Raw genomic sequence first — 17,352 nt, 5'->3', positions numbered from 1 at the left:
AATCATGTACAGAAAGAAGGCTAAGCTTAGTTCTAGACTAAGCCTTAGCAAAGATTCAGAGCAGTAGACTCTTATCACCACTAATGAGCCTCTTGTATCTTCATCAGTGGGTGATCAGTCTACACAGTCTCCTACCACCTCCACAACCACACAAGAGTAGTAGCAGATTATGCACACAGGTACATCTACTTCAAGAGAGCCAGAGAAGAGCATCATGGATATCTTCAAGGAAATAAAAGTCAAAAACGAAGCCTTGAAGATTAACACATAAAACCAATTTCGGAAGCAGACTTCAGGTGCCCAAAGCAGGTAACTGTCAGCCTTTGACTCGAAGAAGGGGAAAATGCAGATGGCAATCCTTCAGGCACAAGCTCCTCAGCCCAAAGTAACATCATACTACAGAAAGACATATTTTGAGTTTGATGTCAAGGATATACATCCCATTGACCAAATGGAGATGCATAAACAAACTGGGGAAATGATCTTCTCTATTGTAACTAACACAGCTATGACTTTGTCCAAATTACAGGTCATGCTAGAAAATGTCCAGTCACATCTACAGACGGAGAAAGATACTGCTCTTGCCAAAGATACCAAGATTAAAACCTTGGAAGATTCGGTAATCAAACTGGGTTATGATCCTGCAAACATCAATGTTGCAGAGGAGCTAATCAAAAAGAAGAATTTGGATATAGCAGCACTAAGGAAACAATTGAAACTCCCAGCTACTGAAGATCCTCTAGCCAAGGACATTAAAGAGACAGAGACTGAAAGGGAAGACATGATGAAACTCATCATGGAGCAGACTGCTCAGCTTAAGCAAATGGAGACAGAGATGGAGAAATTGATCAAGGAAAAGGAAAAAGCTACTAAAAAGATTGCCTCTTTAGAAGCACTTCTTATCACAGTCATTTTGACTACCATACCAGCTACCACTAGTACAGGGGATGCTGCAAACCAGTTGGCCCATGCAGTCCAAAATATGTCCCTACAGACTGAAGAGATTAAGAAACTGCATGATCAAGTAAAACTACTGGAGGATCATCAAAAGAAATCTAACATTTTTCATGCAGCAGAGCTTCAGAGAGCTCAGAATCAAATAGAAGCATGGAAGAAATCAGCAACTGAGTCTTCCATTGGCTACACTCTTGGTAATGTCAAGGAAATTATCTGGAACAACATCATAGAGGAGATTGATGAAATTTGGCCATCTATCCAGATTATTTTTTAGCAGAAGGAGTTAATGGAAAAGGCAAACCAGACAATTGCCAATATAAATTCTCAACTGGGAGAAATGCCTGCTACAGCCAACAACATTATAAGGTTTCTTAATTCTAAAAACAGGTATGAACTAGATGATCTAGGGGTGGATGACAGGACTGAGACCATTCTGGAGGTGAAGAAAGTTCTGACCAAAAAGAACTTAGTAGTGCAGTTGACAGAGAAGTGTCACACTCTCGAAGTGGCAGTCAATAGATTTTTCAAGAAGGGTCTTCCTTCGCTATTTGTCATCAATGATAAGTTAATGATCAGGGGGGATTACTTGAAGAAGCTTCAGGACATTACCAAGGACACAACCAAGTCCTCCAACATCAAAGGTTCCATGACAGGCAGGGCGTTTTACGAGGCCATCAACAACATATGCTTTATGCAGAATGAGATAAAACATATTTTTATTTTAAACCCACTTTTGCCAAGTATACTGAGGTAGATGAGATCTATCATAGAGTAACTAAGATATCAATTCCAAATGAAGAACGGTGGGAAAAGTTGTGCGAATATCAGGATTAGAGGACATATCAGTTTTGTCAGCGCAACACCAGAATAGTGGCCACTCAGCAACAACTTTCCATCAAAACAGGGCCAGATGTGCAAATTCATTCTTTTTGATCGAATTCCTTCCCTTTCTGTTAATTTTAAGAAATAATAGCATGCCTTGTCACTCAGGCATTTATTGTAATATTTTGTATTTTGTTTAAATACTTCATTCTGTCGAAGTATTCAGGGTTGCACCCTTGAACCAGTTAGCAAACAGATTTGTACTAAGCTGGAGCATTTTTTATTGAATAAAAGATTATGGATTTACTTCATATGGCTTGTCTCTCTGTGAGTTGTTTTCATTATGTTTTCCATTATGTATTCCTCATATAATTTAATTCATTTACAGTCATCTGATTGAAAATTTAATTGAATCTCAGTTTCATTTTCAATCCACTGTGAAGTTGTAGTTTAATTAAGAGATTAATTTACAGGACTATCTGTTATTGTAAATTCCTCTTTGAATTTAAATTGCACAATATTTCTGTAATGACTTTATTATATTTTGTTGATTAAGAAAACATAGTTTTCTTAATTTCTGCTTATGAATGGTGAAATACTCTGTCTGAATATTAAATCATTTATACTTCTTCACATTCTACTCATCCGTCCCACTTAAAATCAAAATAACCATATGTATTTAAAGAACAGCCTTTTGTTTTATTGAAAATCTATCTAAGTTTAAAGCACCTATCTAAAAACAGTTCACTGGTCATCCAACCATTAAAATCACACAAAATATTTTAGATGCTTTGGCATAGCTAATTGACCTTAGGTTATCTCAAAGGACAACACATCGGATCTGGAATCCTTCCTTTGGCTTCACTGTCCCTATCCCTCTCTCACTGCTTCGATCTCACTAGCTCTGTCTCCGGCAACGGACTGTTGCTACTCTGTGAATCGATTTGCTCATGAAATCGAATTGCTCAAGTGTCTTCTCCAAGTGCCCATCGACTTCTTATAATCCTATGTTGGGACTCCAACGGCCAAGATGAAATCTTAATCAATGGCTACGATTAACTAGAAGTCGACCTGTGTGAGCTTCTATAACATTCACACCTTGACTTAATTAATTATGATCAATTAACCATATTCCCTAGTTTAGACTTAGGAAATATTTAAAAACTTCCTAATTATCTAATTAGGTCATTTATAGGCGAAATTTCCAGAAACAAATTCTGGGTTTTGGAGATCTCATGTATTCTAGCCTCTCCACAAAATTTCATGGCTAGAACACATTCGATGCTACAAAAACTAACACTCCCTTACAATGAGGAATGTATTCTAATGCTCTATTGCACGCCCTGTAGCAGCATCATGTCTCTGCATCATCTCCTGACACGTTGCTAATGTTTGGCCATACTGCCCACCAACCACTGCGCAACTCTGATATATGTTGCATATGTGTTGTTGTTGACCTTGATGAACTATTGCCAACACTGCATCTGCACTGCAACTCCCTCTCATCTGTTGTTGCTACAACTGCAACAACTGAATCTGAGAAGCATCCTAAATATTGAATCAACTATGATTAGTATGATGCATCTGTCTCTCGAGTCTCTAACTGTTGCTAGTATCTGCACTCTCACTGAAGAATCTGTGTTGCAGCTGACTCTACACTGTTGCCAACTCTGCACTGCACTCCCCAGCATCTAACTGCTACTGGTTTGCAACTGTCACTCGGCCTTTGACCGCGTCTCCTACCACTGATCCATCTTGCTATTAAATATTGTGGGCCCCTGTAGCAAGGTAATGACCCATGAGGAAGACACTTCAATGGACCCTACCCAATCTTCTACAACTCCATGACTATAACTCCATATTGCCCCACCTCACTCCTGGAGGTATAGCTACAAACATAGCGAAGTCTTCCTCCAGCCTAGAGGAGAGCCTATCAATCTCAGCATGAGTTGTCGCCTGGTCCTGCTTCTCCTCTGTCTTTCTTCCTGAGAGGACACTGGGTATTGTAGTGCCAAACTTGCCACACCTCAAGCACTTGACCTTTGACAAGTCCTTCTTCTTCTTCCGTTTCTCCCCCTGTCCCTGACTGGGACCCTTTGATGCAAGGGCCACATTCTCATCCTCCTTCACCTTCTTTGATCCGCTACTACTGCCACTGATGGAACTCTTCAATAGAGCTCGTTTCAACTCCTCCTCCTGCAAATCGACCCACATATTGTCCCACCTTGGCAAGGTATCTCTGCCCAAGATAATTTGGACAAATACTTGCCACTCCTCGGAGACACTTTTTAGTGTCAATCGCACTAGCTCGGTGGGTTGAGGCGTTGCCCCAACTATTGACAACTAGTGTCAGACCTACTGAATCCTGGTGAGGAAGGAGTCTATGCCTTCCCCCTTCTGCATCCGGATGAGCCTCAGCTTCTCCTCTAAGTACATCTTTCGTTGCTCAGAATTTCCCTAGTACATCGTGTAAAGTGTATCCCACATCTCTTTGGTCGTTCCCTTGGTCAGTATATGTGATATAACATGATCCCAGACACCATCTAGGATCAATCTCTCTGCTTGCGCCATCTTATTTTTGTACTCCTTCAGTTGATCTGCATTCTGTGGTACTACTACCACTGCATCAATATATGGCTTCAGGCCATATTCATCTAGAAGGAAGGGCACCCTTCCCTTCCAGATGACATAGTTGGAAGGTCCATCCAACTTGTCCTGATCACGAAGCCCAGTAGTGGCCATCTCAACAAATGTCGAAAATCTCCTCTTCCTTTCTGCTCAATTGTTGCTCAGCTATTCGCACTCCCTTTTGGAGTGAGAAACTCTACTCACAACGACTGTTGCTCTGCAAGGAAAATTGAACTTTTTGAGACTAGAACTTCCCTGAGGAAAATTTTCCCTGTGTGTGTGCTCTTCTTCCAACCGACGCTAGCTCTGCTCTAGCAAACTATTGCAAAACTACTGTGTCCAGCTAGAGATCCGCTCTGCGAAAATACTGGCTTGCTCCCTCTACCTTTGGAATCCCTCGATCTGAAGAGATCGAATTTTTCTATCCCTCACTTAGAAAAATTGACTCTCCTTAAGAAACTCAGCCTCTCGGAAAAGTGACTGCGCTACCTCTGGGGTTTCAATTCGTTGCCCACACTGAACAACGAAACTCCTATATTCGCTACTGAGCTCTCTGGCTGATCAATTGCGCTCTAAAACCATGTGAAAATTCTGAAAACCGGAATCCTATTGCAACAACTGGAAATTATTCTCCTCATTGTTAACTAAATTTGACAATTTATTTATTGTTTCCTACAACAAATATCGAATAACTCACATAGCAACCTATACAAATAAACCTGCGGAAGAATAAACGCTGGAAGAAATGCTAGCGTGCACACATAAAATAACACAGTTATTTTTGGACCAATGTCCCCAGAAAAACCCAACTTGGGAAAACTGGTGCAACAGCTAAGGGTTTTAATATTAAGCAGCAGTGAAATAATATGAGTACAATTGGATGCCGAAACTAGCAATCCTACAGAGAAATACTGGAAGAAATCTAGTGAGGAAATCTCCTCACTCCAAAAGCAAATCTAGGCTCTAACCTTAGCTCAAATTGAGTTGTCCAAACTGGCTCTGCGCAGCTATTGCATCACCCTAACGCAGTCACTTTTTCACTTAGCTCGAACCAACTTCTCATCAAGTCATCTGGTCTATTGTTGTTTGAGAAAATGTCTCTCCTGGCGTCTGGAACCTCTGCCCGACTTCCGACACTGAAACTTTCTTTTCCCCAGCAGATTCGAAATTCTCTCTAGAGGCTACTACGCAGCTTTGCGTCAGCCTCTCTATGGCTCCTCAGCCTCTCTACAAATGCACTCACCAGATCTAGAATCCTTCCTCTGACTTCACTGTCCCAGCCCCTCTCTCACTGCTTCAACCTCACTAGCTCTCTTTCCGACAACTGACTGCTACTACTCTAGAAATCAATTTGCTCATGAAATCAAACTGCTCAAGTGTCTTAACCAAGTTCCCATGAATTCTTCTTATAATCCTCTGTTGGGACTTCAGCGGCCAAGATTAAATCTTAATCGATGGCTAGGATTAACTAGAAGTTGATCCATTTGAGCTAGAACATTCACACCTTGACTTAATTAATTCTGATTAATTAACCATATTCCCTAAGTTAAGACTTGGGAAATATTTTAAAATTGGATAATTATCTAATTAAGTCATTTCTAAGCGGAATTTCCAGAAACGATTTCTGGGTTTTCGAGATCTCATGTATTCTAGCCTCTCCGCAAAATTTCGTGGCTAGAACACATCCGGTGCTACAAAAACTAACACCCAATGGGTGCTTTTGACCTATTGACCATTGACCCAAGCATGAAACCCATGCTTTAATAAGTCAATTTCTCTTACAATAAAAATTCCTTTGTCTTTCTTTTGACAAATACAATTATGAAGATCGACACTAGTTACCTTCTTCAACAGCGTGAGGCCTTTCCTCATTGTGTGTATGGCTAAAGTGGACTGTTGCGTGGACCCCTCGTAACTGTGAGTCAACAAGCGTGGATGGATGAGAATTTGAGGAGGAGTTGACTCCTACTTCAACTCACAATCAAATTTGAGTTTAACTGTCAGCCAAACTATGATCATCAAGAGAAGAACTCGGCCTTGCCATGTAGGCAAATTGACCCCCACAAATAGGAAGTTAACTCGACCTCGTCAAGGCTTGTAACTTAGTCTTCCAAGGTAGCTGCCAAGTCATCTTTGAACTGCTCCTTGACTTTACTTTGATTTGACTAGTATTTTCCACATCATTTTCACTTGGCAACACATTTATTATGTTCACCACTTCTTAATTTTTTCAATTTTTATGCCACTTCTTGCCACTAACATAGGAAAAGTGGGTTTTGAGGGGTTAGAAGTCATTTTTTGACCCTCAAAGTGGACCTTAGAAGAATGTTGGGATGGAGAGCATGATTTTTAAGTACTTATATGCCCCCAACATCTTCTAGGATCACTTATTTACAATTTTTTGAATAATTAATTTATAAATCCCGTCCTGCGGGAATTTTTAATAAATTAAAAAATCTTATCAAAACCAAATCAAATTTCGTGACACTTTAGATATGTCCTAGTATGGTAATATACATCAACTCTATGCACTATGATGGACAGAAGGCTCAATCCTCAAGCTGTAAATCTAGCTTTGAAGGTATGTGACTGAAAAAACTCGACTAATTATTTATCGTTGAAAAGCAAGAATAATTAGCTAAGTGAAAAAACCACTCTAGAGTGTACTCACTCGACGATCAAGTCCCAGGTTGCCTAAGCCTTTTATAAAAGGTCATTGTATTAGCGACATTTAATATAATTCCCCACAAGGTTGTGAAATTTGAGAGAGAGGAAAGCAGTGAGAGGAGAGAGAAAAGGTCAACAAGTCCCCATTGACTTCTAGACTTTTGAAAAAATTTATGGGTGCCTTGTACATTGGACCATGGGGTCTACAGATTCTGCTTGGCGCAACATAGCAAATAACAGGGTGAAGTCCACATAAGAGGTTATGCTAGAGTGCCCCAAGGTGACCAGTTAGTCCATGTTACCACCATTCATGTGCCTCCCCTTCCAAGTGTAATGTTGCAATTTGAATAGTGTCCCCTGCCTGCATGGGATTAAGTCATAAATAGGTTTCCAACTTCTGAACCCAAGCCCTTGTTGAGCATTTAGATGATCCATCAAAAGAGGGAATGGGTAGCTTTCCTAACTTGTGCATTAGATCATGATTCCGCTATGCCTTGGGCTTGTTCATGTACTTAAGGTAGTAAAGGCCTCTGGTTCCTACTACTAATCGCTGCATTGTTTGCTTGTGCAAAAGTATTGAAAGAGCTAGGATTATGGTTGCTACTTCCTTCAATACCAATCATGTTACCAACATTCAAACCGTTGTTACCTAGATTGTTTATGGCCTGGACAATGAGCTGCGTCATCTGCTGTTGCCCTTGCATTAGCATATTGGTCATTTGTTGTTGTCGTTGGATTAGCACATTCAATAGGGCACTGAGATCTTGTTCTCCTTGTCCTCTCCTTTTCTCCATAGCATTATTGTGGGTAACCCTATTTTTTCTCACTGTAACATTACTTGTATCTTTTGGAAGCATACAAGGCTCATGCAAGCTGGCAAGATGCACAACTCTGATACCATTGTAATGTCTTAGAGTAATTTTAGCCCGTAGGGTTCTATGTTTGACTAAAGTTTCCAATCAATACAATAACAGTGCATATTCATTTATTTAGCAGTAGGCATCATTTTGTAACATAAAGATCTTCAACAACAAGTAATACGGATCAACAAATTGAATCGACTAAGGCCGAGTACGCATTCGCTGTGAGCGCATTATGTAGTTTTGATGGTGATTTCAAGTCCTTAGTCTGCTCTTCGCTCAATCGTATTTGATAGTATTTGAAAATAACAACTCTATTTCTTCTCTAGAAATTCCAATGCAAATACGTTTTTAAAATTTGTTTGTGTTTTGTTAAATGTGAAAATAACGACTCTATTTCTTCTCTAGAAATTCCAATGCAAATACGTTTTTAAAGTTTGTTTGTGTTTTGTTATATGTGTAGACTGGGGGCATACATGCAACTCTTGAAAAATGATTTTTGTTAATTAAGGATGGCAAATTAACAAAGCCCAATACCTATTTAAAAAAAAAAAATGTTCTTGTTTCTGTAAGAGAGAGAATGTAAATATCATAGTATATACCTTTTCCGTTTTTTGTTTTTATTTTTTATGTAGATGTATTTATGTGAATTTAATTTTTTTATTAAAAAAAAGAAACCAAACGATTTGCTAAGAATCAAATTAAAAAGAACTCGACTTGATATTAATAGCATCATATGCCACACGTTTTTTTTCAATATAGAATGTAGTTTATAAAAATAAATAAACTATCATATATTATACTAAATAATATATAAATATCATATGGTATACTCCTCTACGAACCCTTTCATCTCTTTATAATTATAGTCAATAATTTCCATTAGCTCCGTTGGAACTCTTATGTCTATCTGCTGAAAGTTTAATGTTTTAAGATATATGAGTTTCATTTTCCAAAAGCAAATAATAATAATAAAATTCCATTGCAGACACCAATATAAGTGATTCTAATAAATGAAATTTTAAATATTGTGATAGTGGCACAAATATAATGTATAATGTTTGTTACACTAAGTAGTTATCGTTTGTTATAGAAGACGGAGAAGCACATATGCCATCCACAAAATTCTGCCATTAACATCTAATGATTAAAAAGAACTCTAAAAAAACTAGATACCAGCACCACCATGAAGTAAGTCATCCGCAACGAGTCGGCAAAATCCCTTTGTTGCATCTGTAATTGAAGAATAAATTAAACTTTGTATTTTATTTGAGCAAATCAACCCAACTAATCCCTATGCTGTTGTAATTGAGCTTTCTTTTTAGATTCCTTCTTAAGAACCTCATACCCATATCAACAATATTCGTGAAGGGCTTATGAATGTACCATGTTTCATTGTAAGAGCTGGATTTTGTTCCTCCAAAAATCCAATTACATTAGCTGGTGTACCTGCAACCATACTGCACCCAAAAGATATGTATTACATAAGTAAATATAATTACAGGTAAAATATTATTTTCTTTGTCTATCATAATAATAAATGATGCTTTTGAAATTACTAATAATAGTTTAAAATGGAGATGGCCCAGAGAAAATACATGCATATTCTTCTACACAAGGCCCTGTCCATTAAATTATGATCATTAGGATACTGTTGGGATACCAACATTACATTTTCAATTACAAAACAAACTTTGCAGTGTATATAATGAAACCAGAAAATATCAAAAGTAGATTTCCAATATCATTGTTGAAATAGATGAAGTTCATTCTAAATGATAGTGAGTTATGCAATGCTTTGGTGACAACTAATATCTTTATTTTAGCAAATATGGAACTATGAAACATTTCTACGCCCTCTGGTCATAATAATTAGAAAAACTAGTGAAATATCACACCTGATGTAGTAGTTTATAGAATAAGATACATAATTGTTGTAAAGCATATACGATGACATCAGGGTATCTAGCACAAGGCTACAACGTGTTTATAAATTGAACCAAATTAAGCATTGTAAGTAATTGGAAGTATTTTCATATGCTTTATACTAACGAATTAGTAGAAATCCATCCATCAATATAGAAAAGCTTGTGTGAACCTTATATCCATAAACTTAACGAATCTCAATGGGGGCCAAGCTTGACGAGCAAAGATTTCAACTTTTAGCTGAGGTTTCCATGCACTAAAGAAAGAGATATGTCATATTTGGAGAAGTGGGGATCAGGTCATAAGCAATTATCATAGGTCCTCTACCTAAGACAAAAGATCAAGTCAGAATCTTCCAAATGAAAAAGAATACAATACTATATTAAATATCATAACAAAATGGTCAATCTTTGACTTGGAGCTCACATGGACCTTTGGGAGTGCAAACCTTCTACTATCAAAGTTTGCTTACTACTTTGTACATTGAATTACAAAATATATAACATCATACAGAAATATATATTACCTGATCCAAATAACTGCACCGAAGACTCAACTTTTCAGCCTAGCCCACTACTCATTCCCATTGACAATGAAGTACTTCACTCACAAAATGAACAACATCCTTCACATACACATCAAGTTTCTTTTAACAATGGATTTTGTTAAAAAATGCTTAAATGTTTCTTCATTTTAACTACACAATACATACCATGATAGACTTTGTCATCCATTTTCAATCACCATCATAAATTAGAGCCTTCTTTGAGGCAGTGAACATATAAGACATAAAGTACACATAGAATATCAAAAGTTGTAGTTAGCTTCCAAATTTTATTGTTATTGTTACTACAAAATCTAGCACTTTAACCTCACTAAGCAATCTAGATTAAGAGAAACAATGGGATTAGTCACCACAATCACCTTAGCAACTACTCCCTTGCCATTGTGTGGCTGGATACAATCCCCACAAGGAAGGCTTCCCCAGCAGATCTTAAGGATTAAGTAACCCAAGTAATTTAGGCTAAATACCCAAGCATAAATATTCAAAGATTAGGGTTTCTGGTGAGTTAAGGTGTAATTCCAAGATGGCTAGTTCAAAGGACCCTATGGCTAAACCTAGAGGGCTTAGTAACTCCAAAAGAGGTTCAAATAGATTCCCAAACACATGCAATCTAAAGATTATACTTTAATGCTATAAACTAGGGCTTTAATTATCAATATTACAGCATGTACATATTTATATTAGCAATGATAAAAAGTTAAAACAACCACAAAATCTGTGACAATCAAGTAAAAATTAGGGCTATTCAATAGGTAAACAAGGAATTTATTTACAACAATATTTAGTGGCTGAAAACACATAAAACAGCTACAGAAACCCTACACGTCAGTCCTAATTAATGGCTAAAAAATGCATGAAAAATAGTATTTTTACTTTTCCAATTTAGTGCATGCAAAGTCTAACCCTAGGACTATAAGGTATAAAGTAAATAATGCTGGAAAATGATGCAATTTTTTTGTTATAATCCAACCCTGATTTAACCTAGAAACATTAAAAGAATAGGGTTTCATTTACATTATTTAAAGGTATTGACACAAGAAAACAAGCCTCAATTAACCCACACATGTGAGTTTAAAAGCCTCCAATGGTGATGTCATCTCCAAAATGCGCGTCTCTCAATGAAAAAAGTGCAAGGGATGACCCTAATGGTTTGTCTCATCCCAAAATTCACATCTCCTCATCAAAATGGTGTCTCATCACCAAGAAAACCCTCTCAAGACCAACATCATCATCAAGGAAGCCAACATTATCATCACATGCATCATATGGGCGATGTCATAATGCTAGGGCATGATGTCACTAGGGTAGAAGATGTGAAATCCCCGAGGGATATCAAGTCATCATCATCATCAATCGCTACCAAGAAAGGAGTCCATAAAAAAGGTACAATCTATATGAAAGATGGATTCGATTTGACCTTGGTGATCCTTGTATAATTTGATAATGGCTCATAACACTCTAAATGCTTGTCTTTCACTCTAGTAGGTTTATAAATTTCCTCTAGACAAGTGTGTCACCTAAATTTCCTCTAGTGACCTAAATTAGTTGTTTCATGTCTTTTTCTCTAGCTATTTCTCATATAACCATCACTTCCTTGCCATATCCATCACTTTCTCTCTCAAAATGTCATATGTCATATGTTGCTCTCTCTATAATATGTCATGTAGCAAGGTCCAAAATTTTTAAAATAAAAGGAAAATCCCATGTATGAAAAGGCCTAAATAAAGTCAAAAGAGCTAAAACGCTCAAGGTTGAAGCAGTGAAAGTTATATTATATGGATGAGACATGCCACCTTGCAATAAAGCCAAACTTCCTAATGTCCCATGGTCAAAAAGGAAAATAAAAGGAAGTGAGCAAATAATAAAGAAAAGATGAAAAGAGAGGTAGTATGAAAAGGAGGCTTGTTGCCACAAAAACTAGTAGGTTTGATGAAAGGCTTCGTCGGGTGAGGGGCCAAACCTTATGGCAACAAAGAGGAAGGGTTGCCACTAACCCCTTAGCAACCTTCCTCTTGCTAGTTAGAGGGATTTCAACCACAAGGGAGGCTTTCCTATGCCACAGTTGCCACCTATAAGGTATTCTAATACCAGCGCTCCAAGTGACTTATTTTGGAGGTCTAAGTATAAATATGGAGTTTGGCAGGGCCAAAGATGACCAAAGTATTCAAAGCTACAGTTCAAGCTCTCTAAGGTTAGAGCAATGACAAGGTTACTATTAAGTTAGGGTTTGAATGATGTTCAATATTAAGGCATGCAATGGCATATAGCATCCTTAAAAGACCCTACAAAAGAAGGGAAAAAAGGTTTCCAATAGAGCCTAGGGCTAACTCAAGCCAACAAGTTTTAGGGATGTTAGATATGTGTAAACATCAACAAATTGAGGTGACATCAGCCCTATTAGGGCATGCAAGACAATATATGATGTTAGATTTTGCTTTTAGATGGTTTATATAGATTATCCTACAAGAGCCACTCCCATGCAATAAAAAAAAAAACACTTTACACACAAATCTACACCTAAAACCCTAGTGGTTTCCCTAGTTGTCTAGGAGGAGAGAGAGGGTTTAAGAAGAAAATTATTTAATTTTAAGATGAACAACACACTTCTAGACCAGCGCCTTAATCTATAAGGGAAAATGGAGTCTTAATGGAGCAAAATACCAAGGACCTTGAAGGGGTAAGGAGGGATGCCCTAGGTCATCCACTTGTAACACCCTAGTTACTTCTCTTGTGAGGGAAGAAATTAATTATAAGGTTTGGACACTAGGAGTTTCCTTATAGGCTCTAAAGAAGACATTTTACATGCATTTATGAAGCAAAGTTTCATCAATGATAAGCATTTAGACATGGAACAATAGAAACCCTACTTTAAACATTTAAAGCATGCAAAATATCAATAATCAACAATAAACTTACAAAATATTCCACAATAGCACTTCTTTCAATCCCAAAATAGTGTCTCCAAGCAAAAGTCACATCCAATAGCAAGTTGCATCTATAAAAGATCACATTATGCCCAAGTAGCAAATAAGGAAGCTAGTTCGCACTCTTGTTAGAGAGCTTAAATTCACATGTGATGATGGAATAAGAAGTGGGGGGGGAGACCCTATTTAGATGAGCCTTCTCCCACTCACTTTACAAATAAAATGACTAAAAGCCCTAAAGGCAAGCTCACTTTTGAGTCTTCTACAAGAAGGAGGATACATGCCAACCTTGTGGCTCAAAACAAGACAAATATGCCATAAAATCCCACACGTGTGGGAATAAATACTCCAATAGTATGACATCACCCTCTAAATGAGTTCAATAAGCCCTCGAAATGTGAGACAAGGGCTACAGAGTGGTACATACTCCAAGAAGTCCCTCAAGGATCATTCACAAGCCATCAGAAGTATCCATGCCAAGTCAAGCCCACAAGTGCCCTATGTCACCCTCACAAGAGGAAAAGAAGTGACATACCATCAAGAATTGGGGCTCCAAGGTGATGTACAAGCCCTCCATTGTCATCTCAAGGATGATCATCATTGTCTAGGCTCTGGTTCAAGTGATGCCCATTAAATAGTGTCAAGGCTATCTTGGGGACATGCTGGGTCCACTAGGCATATCATCAATATCTCATACACTAAGCATCATGGGCTCAGCGTTTCAGCATCCTGGGGTCCCTCAAGGTGTCAAGCATCGTCTGAATTCCTCAAATAGCTCAACACTTTGCTCTAGGTAGGCAACATTGGATTATCAAAGTCAATCTCTCGTTCTTCACTAGATAATACAACCTCTAATGCTATGTTTGGGAGGTGGTGCAATCACCTCTAAAAGCCTTTGTTGCTGTGATGTGGACCACCTAACAAAACCTCGTCAAGATCAAGTGTAAATCAACAATCATTAGGTAACTAAAACCATAGATGCATCATAGTGGACCATAATTATTGTTAGGGGCACAACCAATACTTCACACAAAGATCACCATCAAATATTTAACTAAACCAAGTCTTGTATAAGCGATCCCTCTCTTATGTTATGGATGGCTAGATGGGTAACCCTATTATGTGTTCCCAACCCTTAAGGGAAAGTGGTAGGTCCTAGGTCAACCAATCAATCCATAGGTGCATGTGTAGTTGGTGGTAATGGAGTGGGCAAGACTTCAGGGGCAAGTACCATAACCAAGTGACCAGCTAATGATGGTCCAACACCCTAGGTGTATAGATGTAAGGAGGGAGAAATCGTGGAGGCATGATTTACCCCTTTCCTCAGCCTGTGTTTTCCATCCCTCTAGTGCAATTTTTACTTCTTTATGATAATGCTTTGATATAGGTGCATAGCTTAGGATCCCAAACTTACATTTGAGAGATTTAGCATTTATTACCCCTTAAGATGAAGAGGTTTATTGTTCATCAGGGTTGGGACAATACAAGGGTTCCTTTTTATGTGTGGAGCATCAAGTGCTCTAGGAATCAGGTGATGGCTAATGAGAGAGGTAGAGCTCATGCTAGGCTTTTGCCCACATGCTAATTTTAGTCCTAGCCATATTTTGCATTTTTCCTTTTTCTTCCATTGTGGATTTCTTGCTTTTATCTTTCTTTTCACTGCAACAACCTCCAAGGCAATGTTTTTTGACCTAGAGCCAAGGATGAGGATGATAAGGTGCCAATCCCCATGACCAATGACCACCTACCCGAAGAATGGATATGGAATAGAGGGAATGATGGAAAGTGGTAAGTATGGAATATCATGGCCACACTACTTCAATCAAAACCTCCCCAGTAGTGTCTTTCCTATAACCCTAAGGCCTTAGAGGAGGTCCCACTGGACTAGGATCAAAAAATAACCACCCATGTGAAGTGACGGAACAAGAATATAGCCAAGATAGGCCAATCATTCGAATCACCCCTTGATTCATATTAGCATGCCCTAAAACAATAAGTAAAAGCTCATCATTACAGAATGGTTGAAGTACATGTCGATGGATGACCCACCTTCCTTCAAGGAGGAATGTCAGATGGGACATAAAGATCTAACCGAACCATATATGTGGAAAGCCCATGGCATCATGTCAAGTGCTAATCAATAGGGTTGTTGGTTGGTTGGTTGTTCGAGGATAGAAAAAATTCTCCTATGGGTTACCCACCTTTTGGTGGGTAACAAGGCTCAAGGTCAATGGTAAGCACTCCCTCTAAAGGCACACGTGGAATAATAAATCATAATCCCTATCTCTTAAAAGCTAAGAGGAAGACATTTACAATCGTCTTGTGTGACTATCAAGGTCAACTCATGAGAACACCTTTTCCCTAAAATCACATTCATCACATCATCTACACTTAACCTAAAGTCCTAGGAAATGCAACTTGTCTTAAAAGTTTTTGCATGTAGTAAAGGTTAGTGACATCCACACCATGGTTAACTTATGAAGGGATAAAAATTGAATGAGCATGACTCATCACTTTAAGGGTTCATCCCTACCTTGGGCCTTATGATACTTGCATGACACATAATGAGACTTGAGGAGTCATCCACATCACACATACCAACTTTTCTCATCATTTAGAGAGGTCAACATGCTCTTATGTGGACACTGGGTCATGATACACTTACACATGCCACCTTTCTAGCATATTTCACTATGTTTGAGGCTACTTTCGAAGATTTTGAGGGGATGGCCCCCTTTTCTTCACATGGATCTATTGAAGTTTCTAAGTTTACCTAGTTAGAAACCCTCCATGCACTTTATCTGATTTATTCCTACCTACTTGTTATTTTCCTTAACAAGTTATTTACAATGTAAATACTGAAAATAAACACTAGTGCATGCTCAACATATTACAAATCAACAACTAAAAGAAACAAGAACAAACACACCATATGACACCATTATTTTTGGACGAATGTCCTCAGAAAAACCCAATGTGGGAAAATCGATGCAGCTATCTGAGGGTTTTCTTATTAAGCAATATCAGAGTACAATCTGGGTGCCGAAACTGACCTACCCCAACAGAGAACTTCCTTGGCAGTAATACCTCTCAGTTTCTGACAAATCTACTGGCTGAAACCCTGGATAATCCTTCCAGCAGCTACTCAGCACCAATCTGCCCCAGAAACCCCAGTGTCTTCCCAATCTGGACTGCATTAGCCTCTCCTAGCCCAGCGTTGGCCCTGCGTCAGCCTATATTGGCCTGAGTAAGCCCCAGGAGGCCCTGTGTCAGCTCTCTGACCCTCTGCGTTAGCTACGCTGGCCTCTCTGGCGCTCTGCACAGCACTTAGCTGCCTCTGCATGGCCCTGCATGAGCACTAGCTACTCCTGCGTCACTCTCTCTGGCTGCTTTACTGCTCTCCCAGCACTATCTCTGCCTCTCTGTCTCTCTGCACTCAATGCCCCTTAGCTGCATCTCCCAATCACTAATTCTATCTCTCTTAGGAAACCCCGCTCTAGAGAATAGAATGACTAATCACTCTGGTGTACTCTCCAAGTGACCCTCAAGCCTCCTCTTATACTTTTCCTTTTGACATCTCAACAGCCGAGATTAAGTCCCTAATCAACGGCTAAGATTAGATCTAGCTTGATCCATGTCTTTTGGACCATTCTAACACAGATTCATATTAATACACATTAATATTTTATTTTCCCTAATTTTAGACTTAGGGACTCCATTAAAAATATTAATTATTTTAATATCCCCTGATCTGTTTAGAATCTGCCCAAACCCTTTCTGGGTATTGGATATCTCATGTGCCCCAACCTCTCCACCAAATTTCGTGGCTAGAGCACATCCAATGCTATCCAAATCAACAGGATCCACATGTGTGGAGTTTGATGGAGCTATTCTTGGAAAATTGTTACATCTTGTTGGGTCAACCTCCTTGAAGTTGTGCCACTGCATTTGGAGATTTTTTCACTTGAAATTTGAAATTCGCCCAATTTGAAGGCATTTCAAA

At 38.5% G+C, this 17,352-nt stretch overlaps 1 protein-coding gene across 2 annotated transcripts in view; it reads right to left on the bottom strand.

The window, feature by feature from the left end:
* Positions 1-8,931: 8,931 nt before the first annotated feature.
* LOC149157759 (serine acetyltransferase 2-like) overlaps positions 8,932-17,352 on the bottom strand; it is a 254,161-nt gene continuing 245,740 nt past the window's right edge. Inside the window, exons 8-10 of one of the 2 annotated variants that reach the window (XM_089435993.1) lie at positions 9,533-9,556; positions 9,321-9,394; positions 8,932-9,167 (exon numbers count right to left, since the gene is read on the bottom strand). In XM_089435993.1, coding sequence (XP_089292119.1) covers positions 9,103-9,167; positions 9,321-9,394; positions 9,533-9,556 — 163 coding nt within the window. In that variant the 3' untranslated portion in view covers positions 8,932-9,102. The remainder of the gene's footprint in view (positions 9,168-9,320; positions 9,395-9,532; positions 9,557-17,352) is intronic. The other variant, XM_089435994.1, reaches the window with a different exon arrangement.

Source organism: Pinus tabuliformis, chromosome 5_2, assembly GCF_031772625.1.
Source record: "Pinus tabuliformis cultivar Carrire ecotype Pingquan chromosome 5_2, CPIR1, whole genome shotgun sequence".
NCBI lineage: Eukaryota > Viridiplantae > Streptophyta > Pinopsida > Pinales > Pinaceae > Pinus > Pinus tabuliformis.
The sequence above is the reverse complement of the archived record's forward strand: the minus strand, read 5'-3'. Positions and strand labels throughout refer to the sequence as shown.